General features: G+C 43.3%; 1 protein-coding gene across 1 annotated transcript; it reads right to left on the bottom strand.

Moving 5' to 3' along the window:
* Positions 1 to 3,209: 3,209 nt before the first annotated feature.
* On the bottom strand, positions 3,210 to 5,154 carry TMEM200B (transmembrane protein 200B). Its single transcript, XM_063311789.1, has one exon. It carries the CDS (start codon positions 5,134 to 5,136, stop codon positions 3,844 to 3,846), a length of 1,293 nt encoding a protein of 430 aa, XP_063167859.1. The 5' UTR covers positions 5,137 to 5,154; the 3' UTR covers positions 3,210 to 3,843.
* Positions 5,155 to 14,215: the final 9,061 nt, after the last annotated feature.

Below are 14,215 nucleotides of genomic sequence, written 5' to 3' on the forward strand. Positions count from 1 at the left end.
CAGAAATGAAAATGGTAAAATCCATGAGCATTTCTCATATGGATGAGAGAGGAAATTCTTTCTCCTGGAGCACAATATTAAGAGTGAGTGAGTTTATTTCTGGCATGATCCTCCTCTCTAGATGGTGGCCCATCTCTCTCCTGGTTTGAATTAAAACCCTCCATGGGACTGCGTTGGGGGGAAATGGTTTGACGGAGACATGTCTCTGAGGCAAGCATCACAAGCCCACTGATGTCAATACATGTTCCATGACTCACCTGTGGCTTTTTCAAATGAGACAAAAGCCAACCCTATCAAGAAATAAGCCAGGATGCAAAAAAAGTCGTGCAAAGCTGGGTCATTTTTACCACTCTTGTTGCTTTCTGACTGCATAATATAGGAAACTGTCTCTTCTGGAGACATGCTGACTCTGCAGATGGTGGTGGTGGGACTGATAATTATAATGCAGGGATAGGCCTATCTTTTTCTGTTAAAAGCCATATTCCAGCAGGACTAACCTGTGCAAAGTGGGTGGGGCCCAACAGAAAAGTCCATGAGCCCAGCCATTCTGTCTGGCCCCTCTTCAATCTCTCTTCCTGACATCTCTCTTTCCCTCTCCAAAGCTTTTTCCTCCCACTGCGTAGGAATAGGCTGCTGGAAAGGTTGGATATTTTTTCCCCCAAAAGTCTGGAATGAACTTTGGCAAAGGATATGGCCTTTGGGCCACAGGATGCTCACCCTTGAATTAAAGGGAAAAAGCGTTGACTCCTTTGCTGAGGAAGGGGGCAACCTATAACTTATTCATGTAATAGGAGGGAATATATTTAGACTTCTGGCATTCAGTGATATCTCTTCCCAGATAATGATGTGGCCAACTTTCAGCCTGCGGTATTTTCCCATGAAGAGCAGTGAATAGGGCAAAGATGGCCAAAAAAAGCATCCCATTCTTTCTTTTGAAATCAAGCTCAAAACAAAATTATTATTTTTTTACACATCCCTGATGGTGGTTAGCTGAGGACATGGCAAAGCATCTGGAAAAATGCAAAAGGAATGTGGTGCGGAGCATTCAGAATTGAATTCAGGAAGAAGGAAAAAGAAGTAAAGTGAAGGAAAAAAATAAGGCATTTTTGTTTATTCATTTGGTCTTAACTTTAGATCTATAAAAACCTGATTCCTTACATGGCTGATGCCATAGAAAGAGCGGCAGCATCTGGAGAAGCTTATAGTCCAAGTAATTTCAATTTTTCCCATCTGGAAATGGCTGTTAGATGAGATTAGTCAGAAGGAACTCTCAAACTTCCTATTTCCATCCTCCTTGAACTTCCTTCCTTCCTTCCTTCCTCCCTCCCTCCCTTCCAATCCCATTTACTGGTGGTGCTAAAGGAAAATATCACAGGCAACAGCTCAACCAAATGGATCACTAATACGATTTAAATCTCCTTCCAAACGTATCAGATTACCTGCCTCTAAGGTCTGGCACTTCTCCCCTGCTCCCCCTTCCTGTTCTTCAGATGAGGCCCCTCAATGCAAAACAGCTGGCCTCCTTCCCAGTGCAGGAGATCATCTGCATCGAGCAGTTACAGGCAGTTCTGAGAAACTGCTGCAGACCAAGTCCTGTTCTTAGCTGTAAAAGTTTTTATCCCTTCACTCTCTGAAAATAATGTCACCGTGAGGTTTTTCTTTCAAAAATGCAAGTCTTGCTTTAATATTTATTTACAGATAGTCTTCGCTTAGCGACTGTTTGCTGTTACGACAGGAATGAAAAAGTAACTTTGCGACCAATCCTCGCATTTATGACCTTCACAGGTCTGTAAAGCAAAGGAAAGCTGAAGTCAGATCATAAGCACAGTTGCGGTTTCATTTAGTTACTGCTTCGCTTAACAACCAAGTCGCCAGTCCCAATTGTGGTCACTAAACAAGAACTACCTGTATTTGTTAAATTGATATTCTACCTTTCCTCCAAGACGGTGTATGAAGCAGTCCCTCCTTCATTTTTCCTGCACATTAACATTCCTAGGAAGTAAGGTGGGCTGAAAGAGAGCGACTGGCCTAAAATCACAATTGCATTCTCATTGCTGAGTCTCCCTGGTCCTAGTCCAAAGCACTAAACACCACACCCCACTAGCTCTGAATTCTTATGTATATTATCTTCACACTCAATGAAGTTAAACAGGGAAAAATCCCATCCCAAGAAGTTCAGATATGAAAAAGTTAGGGGAAAAACTGATCTGTCAGATCTAACCTCAGTCTAGACCAGTGTTTTTCAACCTTGGCAACTTTAAGATGTGTGGACTTCAACTAGCAGAATTCCCCAGTCAGTTGAAGTCCACACATCTTAAAGTTGCCAAGGTTGAAAAACACTGGTCTAGATAGTAGACAGAGACCATCAGAGACAGGGAAAATAAAGCTCTGTGCAACCAGTGGGAGGTAGGAGTATTAGGCATGTCCACCGCCTTGAGTTACATATAAAAAGGTGGAATAATAATAATAATAATAATAATTTGGAGCAGGAATATATGAGGTTCTTCAGTTCTTCTCATATCTTTGCCCTACTCTTTTCAATCAACAGATGGCTCTCCTTATCTGGGGGTAAACACTGAGTAGCTATCACTGAACTTCCTTTTGAGCTGGCAAAACCTTCTCTGGCCACTTTTTGGGATAAGCTCAAGGATATCTTCACCCTCTCGATTAACAGGTCATGGTCATCCATGCTGTTGGCCTCAGTTTCCAGTTACTGCCATGCTGCTCCACTTAGGTGTGGCCTCGGGCAACCCATGTATCTCTCTTTTGGGAATTTCATATCCCACACCTGTCCATGCAGAAGATGGGATCAGTCAAAAGGTGGGAAGAGAGATCATTATGGCATAACTAACTATTCTATGAGACAAGCTTTAACAACCCTGTTGTAGAGGGCTACAGGAATGGCCTTGAAGAAGATATTCAACAGCTGTTCTGTAAATACCAGCTTAACCCTGAAAGGGAAGAGGGACTGAGGAAGAAACTCAAGGTTATCCCATCTTGATTCTCTTTGTTGTAAGAAGAGGGAGAGAGAATCTCTGTCAGGCTTTCAAGACCCTGTTATACCCTTTATCAATAAAGAAGAGTACCAGTAATCTTGGGGGAGTCTGTTTCCTAACCTGGCCCACTTGGAAGGGTTTTATGTACGCACTGATTCCCTAAAAATGAAGCAAATAAAGAAGAGTCACCAATGAACTTGTAGGATGTTTTTTACTTTAGAAATCACTGGCTTTCTCAGATTCCAAATTATGGGATCAGCAATACAAGTGTATTTAAACTGTCTTTAAAAGGAAAAAAACCAACTAGCATTCCTACCTGAGCATTAAAAGACTTCAGGCAGGAACTGCAGTTGAGTTCAAAGAATTCAGAAACTTGCATCCATGTATAAAAGTGTAACTTCCTGACTTTTTAAAACCAGGTCTTTAGGATTTTAGGAGGCACCACTTCAGCATTTCTGAAATCAAGCAATTGTCTTACTCTTCCCTGCAGCCCTTACAAATGCATTGTTAGACAACCAGTTGTGTGACATGGAACTTCAGGCCCCCAGACCCACATAGTGTGTGTGTTCCTACACACATGCATATCCAACCTGGAATGTTAAGTCCATTCGAGGCAAAATTTTTCACAGTCAATCAGACTTTTAGTTAAGGCAAGAAACCAAAGGCCCTTGGGAAGAAAGTAATCCGAAGCGTTTCACCAGTGGCAACAGGGTTTGGGCTCAGACATTGGCTGATGAATTAAGCAGCCACCTTTGCGATGGTCATTGTAAATACTTATCAACCTGCCCCCTCCTGGCAATGCCTAACCTGACACAGCAAAATAACACAGTTCCCATTGGGCACCGGATCAGATACCAGGACCTGGTTTCATAGGAATTTCCTGGGATAATGGAATGCTCTCCACCCTGCAAAGCTCTTTTGATGCCTCCAAAAGCCTATCAGAAGATTCTCCTTGGCTTTCCAGTTTTGCATAGTTGAGTAGGCCAATGTGGTCAAGCCTAGGCCAGCTCCTGTGTTTCCTATCTATACTCAGTGCCACCAATGCCGTTCTTGGCTGGCCAAGATCCAAGGATTTAGAGTGACCTGAATTTGGGAACTCTCTCCTTGCACATTCATGATGCGTGAATTTATCCACCAAGGTGGCTGAGTGGGGCTTGCTATCCATATCAATGACTATGTGGCTGCCTTTCTGCATGTCCTTTCTGGGCACAATGTGGTTGCATCCGGGCAGAAGAGCCTGGAAGGTTGCATCCTTCTCCTCTGGCAACCTACAATTGCCATCCAGGTCCCGGACCTGGACACTCTGCTTTTCGAGAAGACAGTTGTTAAGTTTAATGAGAGGCAAAGGCAGGGCACTGACAGCTTTAGAGAGGACTGACTCTCCTGCACGAGCAAAGGAGAAGGCTCCATTCTCTGGCATGGTATTGCTGGAGTCAGTGTGGATACTCAACAGGGAAAGCGAAGGTGAGATGCTCTTGTGATGAAAGAACTGGGTAGTGGTCTGGAGCCTGCTGGAACTGCAGCTATTGACCCATTTCTTCACAGGGCTGGAGCAAGACTGGAAGCCACTGGAAGAAAGGTCCACCTCATAGTAGCCTTCTACACATTCAGCATTGGCCCTGAGAGTGGATGAAGTGGTCCTTCTCCTCTGAAAGTAATCACTTACTGGTCCCATGTCCTGTGGGAGTCCCAGGCCCATAGAATAGAGTTCCTGCTGCATCAACAAGCGAGTTTCCATATCTCTGTTTTCATACAGCATAGTATTAGCGCAGATGAAGATGAAAAGTCCCACACCCATGACAACGGGTCCAATGAGCTTCAGTTTCTCACTGTGAAGGAAGGGGTGAGCTTGGGGAGAAACCCTGATCTCCTTCCTTATGTCTCCTGTGTCACTGGAGTTCCCTGGCCTACCATTTCCAGACTTTGTACGGTGAGGCCAATATCCAATCACAGCAATGGTCATCCCCACGAGGACCACCGAGATCCCCACCATTACAAAGACTCCTGAGGGGGAGCGCATCCGAAGCTGTCCCTTCACCATCACCTGTGAAGAGGGCTTGCGCCGAAACCTGCCCCTGTGCCATCGGGAAGGAGCAGAGGATCCTGTTGTCTTCTTCTCTGGAGAGTCGTGGGTCTTCATGGCTTTAGCTTTCGCAACTTCAGTTACACTTCCTGTTGGGTTGCCTACAGGTTATCTTAATAATAGTAAGAGAGAGAAGGGAAAAGGTTAACTAGGAGACAGCATGAGTGTAGGTGGAAGGCTGTGATTCATCAAGAAGGGCTTATAAAGACCTCCTAAGCTTTACTTACCAACAGGCAGCACCACCTCTAAACCTTAAGCTCCGCTTCTGAGTTAGATAGGTTCATACATGAAGAGTTGCTTATCTTCTACAATTCCAGTTAATGTTGGTAACATACCAGAGGCATGTGTTGTTTGCATAACACAACAAACTAGTCTAAAATGGGAGTGAGCTGCTTATAGTTCAGAATGTTTGGGACATTGTCTCCACTGTCTTAGCATAGCGGGTGTACCAGGCCATCGCATTAAAGCATAATATGGCTTATTTATTTGGCGATCACATTTTCTATGAACCCAAAAGTGTCCTTCATTAACCCAAACTTAGGCTTTGGTGGGCTGAGTGAAACCAACCCTGGAATCAGAGAAAAGGGATAGCTCTAATCAACAACCCCAACTTGTGGTGAATTAAAGGCTAGATTGAGACCTGAGAACCCCAATTTCAAATCCTGATCTAAAGACAACATTTCTTGGCCGGCTTAGCTAGCCTAGGGGGAAATTCTTTTCTAAATTTAGTAATAAATCAGTTCTAGTAGTGTGTAAGACCCATCCATACTTTATTGGGGTGTGAAAACATGTCACCCAAAGCCCATTTTCTATTGTGGTTGTCCCATAAATCCTCTCTGTCTGTGGACAGCTCCTCCAGATCACCTTGCAGGCTTTGGAGGCCAAAACAATGTGCCAGTCTCTTTGTTTTGCATTATCTCTAAACCGGCCCATACTATTTATCCTAAATTTTAAAAAGTTGGTCTGGTGGTACAACGCAGGAGCTCAAGGTGAGTTCCAGTCTGCAATGTTACTAGAAATATGATTTAAAGCTAATCAACAATGCATTGAGTGCACAAGCAAATCCAACATAAATTCTTTGTTTTCATTTTAATCATTTTAAGGCGTTATTAGTCTCTGGGGAAAGACATTAAGTGAACAAACTTTATAATGAGAAATGTGTTCCTGTCCCAAACTGTCAAGCTCTGACAAGTTCTACATCAGGAGAAATTATAGAAAGAAAGAGAAAGAGAGGGATTTTAAAAAGATCTTAGGGGGAAAAAGTGCTCATCCACCAGCACTATGTAACTCCTAAAGGTATAAAGATATACAGATACAGCTATAGATCTATTATCACACATATACCAGCTATTTAACACACAGACACACTTTGGTTGCTTCCTAATGCTCTTATTCCCCAACTAGTCTGTCTTGAGAGTAACTAACTTTAATTACCATTTCCAGGCTGACTTATCAAGTTGTAGGATTTTAACTTGCGACTTGTCTTGCTGGCAGATGAAAAAATTTACCATGTCTGCAAAATGTTTTGATGGCATTGCAAACTTAGGCGTTGCTGCCCCTCTTTGGATGAGATTCATGCAAATTCCCTACACATTCTTAGCAATTATGGCAATAAAATGATGTGGCTCTTATTTTGGCTTATCCGCCTTGGTCCAATCTCTTTACTGCTCCTCTTGCCGATTTCGATGTCCCTGGATCTCTTAAATAGGCGTCAATGTCAATCAGATGAATTTCTGGAAAGAGCTGTCTTTCTTGAACTTTCCAAGAACCCAATCTCTCAGCTAAAAATATCTCATATTCAAAGTTCTGAGATACCAATTTAAGTGTTTAATACAATGAAAATGATCTAGTCAGCCACAGTTCCTAGATAATCACTTGATAAGCTTTATAGGTAGTCCTTGCTTAATAACCATTTGTTTAGTGATGGTTTGGACTTACGACAGTGCTGGAAAAACTGGCTTGCGAGGGGTCCTCGCACTTACGACCATCAGAGTGTCCCCGCAGTCCTGTGATCGCCATTTGGGTGCTTGGCAACCAGTTCACATTTATGAGCATCACAGTGTCCCATGGCCACGTGATCGCCAGTTTTGACCTTCCCAGCCGGCTTCTGGCAAGCAAAATCAATGGGGAACTGCATGATTTACTTAATGACCACATGGTTTGCTTAATGACCATGGTGACTCACTTAACAACTGTGGCAAAAATGTCATAAAATTGGATCTGATTCACTTAATGACCGCTTCGCTTAGTAAACTGAAATTCCAGTCCCAGTTGTGGTCATTAAGCAAGGACTACCTGTAGTTGTTCAGCTCATGAAAGGGAACATAGAATCATCCCAAGTTGCCTTACCCAGGTTACATACCAAACGTAACTCATTTGACACAAGTCCCTTGGAAGAAGCAAGAAGGCCAATGCTAGGCAAGTGCTTGGAGCTGGTGGATGCGCCTGGCATCTGAAGGATGTCTTGTGATTGCATTCACAAAATGGTTGCAAGGAAGAATGCCCTCTAGCACCCCACTTGGCCACCCTTGCAAATGGAACAGTGGGCTGCAGGTGTCACCACTTTTAAGAAATCCTGCAGCCCAGCGTTCACGTTGCCTTCCCTTAGCCTAGCCAGCTCAACACTGTTTCCAATCAGATCCCTCTGGGAAGTAGGACATGCATTCAACTGCAGCCTCCCACTGATGTTCTTTAGCAACTGGAGGTGATATCATAAGGTGTATAGTACACTGAGGGGTAGAATGTAATTTGGAACATGCAAAGCCACACACATAGCACCTCCTGGGAACACCTTAAACCAAGCACATCTTTTCCTGGGATCATGCGTTGCAGAGGAGCCACATAAACCTAGAAAAAGATGCAGGTGCTTTTCCGACAGATGCTAAGTATGCACCTATCAACACTCCAAGTCACCTGTCACCTTCAGATCAGGAGCTCTACAGAGCCCCAATAAACAGTCATAATGAATAGTAACTATCAGCAGTCTTATTCCCCAGCAACGTGATCCATGGGCACTACTAAAGTGAGAGTGCCCTTGCAAGAGGTCCCATGCATTTCAATGGTGCTTACAGAGGAGAATTTGCCATAGGATGTCATCCAGGAGGACATTCTACTTTCACTCTTGGGATTGGTGCAAGAATACCGTTTTACACTTCCTGTTCGTTTCAGTGGGGATTTGTACAGTGATTTGCTGCGTTGTGATTTGGGGCCATGAAAAGTGGTAAAGCTGCTTATTCTTGGACTCCAACTGTCCCTGGATTGCCAGGAATGTTCGACTTAAATTTATCTCAGTTATTATTTTGAGCCACTGAGAGGCTGTTTAGGATTGTAGTGGGATATAAATTGGATTGATAAATAAAGTCTTATGCAGAGACTCACTTAGATCTCCTTCTCTCCCATCTCCCTTGTTTCTCCATGATCTAAACTTAATTCCATTTTCACTGGGCTACATGCAACCTCCAGGATCCAAGATTGTGTTACCAGACTCGGGTGGCAAAGTGGCTGAATTCTGGCAATAAATTTTTCCGGTCCTCTCCTGCCCATCAACATGAGTTAGAATGAAAGAGAAAGACATATGGGTGTCCAATCATTCCAATCCCCACTCTTAATCCTCTCAAACATCCCCAAATTTGTCCCCATATGGATAGTTTGGGCTCCACCCTTCTAGTGATGTCAGCATACCACTGGATGGCTTCCTGTGGTCCTTTAGACATTGGGAAGTTATGTCCTTCAACTCTTCTATCATTGCTCACACCTGATTGACACAACGGGCTAGAATGATCACCCAGACCAGTGTTTCTCAACCTTGGCAACTTGAAGATGTGTGGACATAGCTGGCTGGGGAATTCTGGGAGTTGAAGTCCACAACCTTGGCAACTTGAAGATGTGTGGACATAGCTGGCTGGGGAATTCTGGGAGTTGAAGTCCACACATCTTCAAGCTGCCAAGGTTGAGAAACACCGATCTAGACTCTGAATCCCCGTAGTTGTACATAATAACATTACTGTAATTTTAGACCATCTAAACAACAGAAAAGAGAAGAGCTCACTCAGAAATCCAATGAACTTCCTTCAAAGGAGACCTGGGTGACCTACTTGGTCCCTCCTAGTACAGGCACTAACTGGAGCAAGATTGGCAGTAACTTGCTTGGTATGGCTGCCAAGTATGATAATGAAATTATGCAGATCCTAATTTTAAAAGGAAGGCAACAAAGCCATTGGGATATTGTAAAGAATTAATATCTCACCCGATGCCCTTCAGATGCTTTGGGATTGCAATTCCCAGATTGCCTGGGAATTCTGGAAGTTGAATCACATCGGGCTCAGGAGGACACAAGGCTGGGGACACATTTTAATGGAGAATCATTAAGGAATCACGTACACATCTTTTAAGGGGTCCAGACTGGGAGGTAGATTTAAGATGACAACTAATGCCAACATTCATTTATGTGGCATTAAGTACAACTAAAAAAGCAGAACAAGGCAGGACAACTCAGAGCTAGAGAAGAATGCTTTCGATATGGGGTTCAAAATCATCATGTTATTATTAGAATTCCCAAGAAAGGTTACATAAGCCCATATAAGTGTGTGTGTGTGTTTAAAAAAAACCTTCCAGGACTCCGACACTACTACTGAAATAAATTGATTTAAGTCGGTATTTTGGCAGAAGATATTTGACCTTTCTAAATTAAACTGTTAGCAATCGGGCTTGCTTTCAATGCCAGTTTCTGATTTAACTCTGCATTCTGCCCACCCCCATAGACTGTTCTACAGTATGTCGCCCCGCTGCATTTTAATTCACAGAGCAGTGAGACTAAGATGAGTGACAATTCAGAATGACAAATGCTGCAGAAATGGAAACATTAGCAGCATCCCAAAATACACCGAGAACTCCTTGGCTGTGATTTTAAAGTTTAGGATTTCTGAGTTTTTTCGGTATGTGAGAGATACACTTTCAGATCTTGGTTACTAACCAGGTAAGAGAAGTTTCTCTACAGTCTTAGTAATAAAACATTCTGTGTATAAACACATTCTCTCTCTCTCTCTCTACACACACACACACACACACACACACACACACACACACACCTGAAGAGGATGAGTGCACAGCATGAGTGCACAGCACTACTGAGAATGCCACCTGGCCAGGAGATACCACAAATTCATGATTGTTCAGACTGGAGCAGTCCAGAAAGGGGACTCCTCCAGACGTTGCTGAACCAAAATGCCAACACCCTGCTGGCCCTTAGAAAGGATCCTAAGACCTGGCTTTCTTCCTGGACCTTTGGAACCCCAATTGGATGGTGGTGTCATTTCTGTTTGGATCCCCGTTTTCTTACTGTTCCTTCTTTTTCGCAGGTTCTGTTGAATTTTCTGTAAGTTGCCCAGAGTTACATGGGTTCAGACTTCACACCTGGGGGTCCATGTCTACAGCTGACAATATGAAGTGTAAGCAGCCTACCCCAACCTTAGTGCCCTCCAAATGTGTGGACTTTGATGTTCAGAGGTCCACAAACAGGGACAGAGGTGTCTACAAGAACTGGTGCTTTGCTCAAATCATTGCACAAGCTCTGTACATTTTGTATGGGAATGTGAAACGGTGATGCAGTACAAAAAGGGTGGAGCTTGTGGCATGATGCTGCTTTTGTCATTTGCCCTCCCTTGATACCGCCCCTGCTGGCAGATGCTGAGTAGGGACATTTGGAGAACACTCAAGGTGGTAAATCCTGTAGTAATGAGAGCCTTCAAAGGTGGCGGACATCTATACAGTCGGTAAAAACAAGACCTGGAGCTGACTGTAGTTCCGATCACGAACTTCTTGCACAATTTAGGATCAGACTAAAGAGATTAGGGAAGACCCACAAATCAGCTAGATATGAGCTCACTAATATTCCTAAGGAATATGCAGTGGAGGTGAAGAATAGATTTAAGGGACTGGACTTAGTAGATAGGGTCCAGAAGAACTATGGACAGAAGTTCGCAACATTGTCCAGGAGGCGGCAACAAAATACATCCCAAAGAAAGAGAAAACCAAGAAGGCAAAATGGCTGTCTGCTGAGACACTAGAAGTAGCCCAAGAAAGAAGGAAAGCAAAAGGCAACAGTGATAGGGGGAGATATGCCCAATTAAATGCAAAATTCCAGAGGTTAGCCAGAAGAGATCAGGAATTATTTTTAAACAAGCAATGCGTGGAAGTGGAAGAAGACAATAGAATAGGAAGGACAAGAGACCTCTTCCAGAAAATTAGAAACATCAGAGGTAAATTCCAGGCAAAAATGGGTATGATCAAAAACAAAGATGGCAAGGACCTAACAGAAGAAGAAGAGATCAAGAAAAGGTGGCAAGAATATACGGAAGACCTGTATAGGAAGGATAACAATATCGGGGATAGCTTTGACGGTGTGGTCAGGGAGCTAGAGCCAGACATCCTGAAGAGTGAGGTTGAGTGGGCCTTAAGAAGCATTGCTAATAACAAGGCAGCAGGAGACGACGGCATCCCAGCTGAACTGTTCAAAATCTTGCAAGATGATGCTGTCAAGATAATGCATGCTATATGCCAGCAAATTTGGAAAACACAAGAACGGCCATCAGACTGGAAAAAATCAACTTATATCCCCATACCAAAAAAGGGAAACACTAAAGAATGTTCAAACTATCGAACAGTGGCACTCATTTCACATGCCAGTAAGGTAATGCTCAAGATCCTGCAAGGTAGACTCCATGGAGTGAGAATTGCCAGATGTACAAGCTGGGTTTAGAAAAGGCAGAGGAACTAGGGACCAAATTGCCAATATCCGATGGATAATGGAAAAAGCCAGGGAGTTTCAGAAAAACATCTATTTCTGTTTTATTGACTATTCTAAAGCCTTTGACTGTGTGGAATAACAAATTGTGGCAAGTTCTTAGTGGTATGGGGATACCAAGTCATCTTGTCTGCCTCCTGAAGAACCTGTATAACGACCAAGTAGCAACAGTAAGAACAGACCACAGAACAACGGACTGGTTTAAGATTGGGAAAGGAGTACGGCAGGGCTGTATACTCTCACCCTACCTATTCAACTTGTACACAGAACACATCATGCGACATGCTGGGCTTGAGGAATCCAAGGCTGGAGTTAAAATCTCTGGAAGAAACATTAACAATCTCAGATATGCAGATGATACCACTTTGATGGCTGAAAGTGAAGAGGAACTGAGGAGCCTTATGATGACGGTGAAAGAAGAAAGTGCAAAAGCTGGCTTGCAGCTAAACCTCAGAAAAACCAAGATTATGGCAACCAGCTTGATTGATAACTGGCAAATAGAGGGAGAAAATGTAGAAGCAGTGAAAGACTTTGTATTTCTAGGTGCAAAGATTAGTGGAGATGCTGACTGCAGTCAGGAAATCAGAAGACGCTTAATCCTTGGGAGAAGAGCAATGACCAATCTCGATAAAATAGTTAAGAGCAGAGACATCACACTGACAACAAAGGTCCGCATAGTTAAAGCAATGGTGTTCCCCGTAGTAACATATGGCTGCGAGAGCTGGACCATAAGGAAGGCTGAGCAAAGGAAGACTGATGCTTTGGAACTGTGGTGTTGGAGGAAAATTCTGAGTGCATTGGACTGCAAGAAGATCAAACCAGTCCATACTCCAGGAAATAAAGCCAGACTGCTCACTTGAGGGAATGATATTAAAGGCAAAACTGAAATACTTTGGCAGCATAATGAGAAGACAGGACACCCTGGAGAAGATGCTGATGCTAGGGAGAGTGGAAGGCAAAAGGAAGAGGGGCCGACCAAGGGCAAGGTGGATGGAAGATATTCTAGAGTGACAGACTCATCCCTGGGGGAGCTGGGGGTGTGGACAACCGACAGGAAGCTCTGGCGCGGGCTGGTCCATGAAGTCACGAAGAGTCGGAAGCGACTAAACGAATAAACAACAAACTATGAGAGCCTTGGTGCTTCAGACTCAATTTGCATTTACAGGTAGTCCTCAACTTACAACCATAATAGGGACTGGAAAATTCGTTAAGCAGTGTGGTCGTTAAGCAAGGCATCACATGACTGCACCTGATTTCACAACATTTTTGTGGCGGTCATTAAGCAAATCACACTGTTAAGTGAATCACATGGTTCCCCATTGATTTTGCCTGTCAGAAGCTGACTGGGAGGGTTGCAAATGGTGATCACATGATCCCAGGATTCTACAACCATTGCAAATACATGCTGGTTGCTATGTGCTGGTTGCTCTTCCCTGTTCTTTGTAACAGTTTGCTCGACTGAAAACCTGCAAAACTTTTAGGTCATTTTGGTTGCTCCTAAAAAAAAAATAATCTAGCCTCAGGGTCAGGATTTATTTATTTTTATTTTTAATCCCTCAGCCAGCATGGCTGGTGGCTTTTTTATTTATGCAATTTATACTTCCTGGAACACAAATGAGTTTTCAGAAACAGGCATGGAAAACAGACAGAGTTCAGGGTTTTTTTAAAAAAAAAAACACGTGCCAAATGGGACACCATGGATTGATGAACTATGAAAAACTGGCATTGACCAGTAATTGCACCCATCCTTGTACCAGATGGACGAGGCTTAAATTCAGGGCTTGACAATGTCATCTTTCTTTGTTGTTAAGCCCACTTGCTGCAGAAGATGGATAGGTCTTAATAAATTTGCAATAAATTTGCAAATTCCCTGAACTATGTGATCTTATGACTGGTACTAATTAAGGAGGCTATTAATGGGACAAACCCATGTTGTTTGCATGAAATGTTCCAAATCAGGAACTGTATTAACCGGCTTGTAGCAGTCTCTGGAAACAGTTTCCTGACCCTGTCCAATTCTGCCAGTTTTGTGGTATTGTAAGAGTTCAGAGAGGCCTAACTTCTTGTTCAGAGTGACAATCCAGAACTAGCACATCCCCCATTAAGTACTGACCAGCCTCTGCTTGAACGAAAGCCATACAGCCCACTCAAATCACAAAATCAGTCATCTTGGCAAATGCTTTAGGCTGGCAAAATGCTTTTCCAAACATTCAACTCTCTACAAAAGAAGGCCATGTAATCAAGTTTTCTCCTCTGTGCCAGAGGAAAGCTAGCCTTTACTTTCTTCTTCCTTGAAGTATTTGCAGAGACAAACCTGGTTCACACATTGTACCG

This window comes from Candoia aspera, chromosome 10 (genome assembly GCF_035149785.1).
Source record: "Candoia aspera isolate rCanAsp1 chromosome 10, rCanAsp1.hap2, whole genome shotgun sequence".
Taxonomy (NCBI): Eukaryota; Metazoa; Chordata; class Lepidosauria; order Squamata; family Boidae; genus Candoia; species Candoia aspera.

Coding starts and splice junctions, on each gene's coding strand:
- TMEM200B (XM_063311789.1), bottom strand. CDS start 5,136: ATGAAGACCCACGACTCTCCAGAGAAGAAGACAACAGGATCCTCTGCT.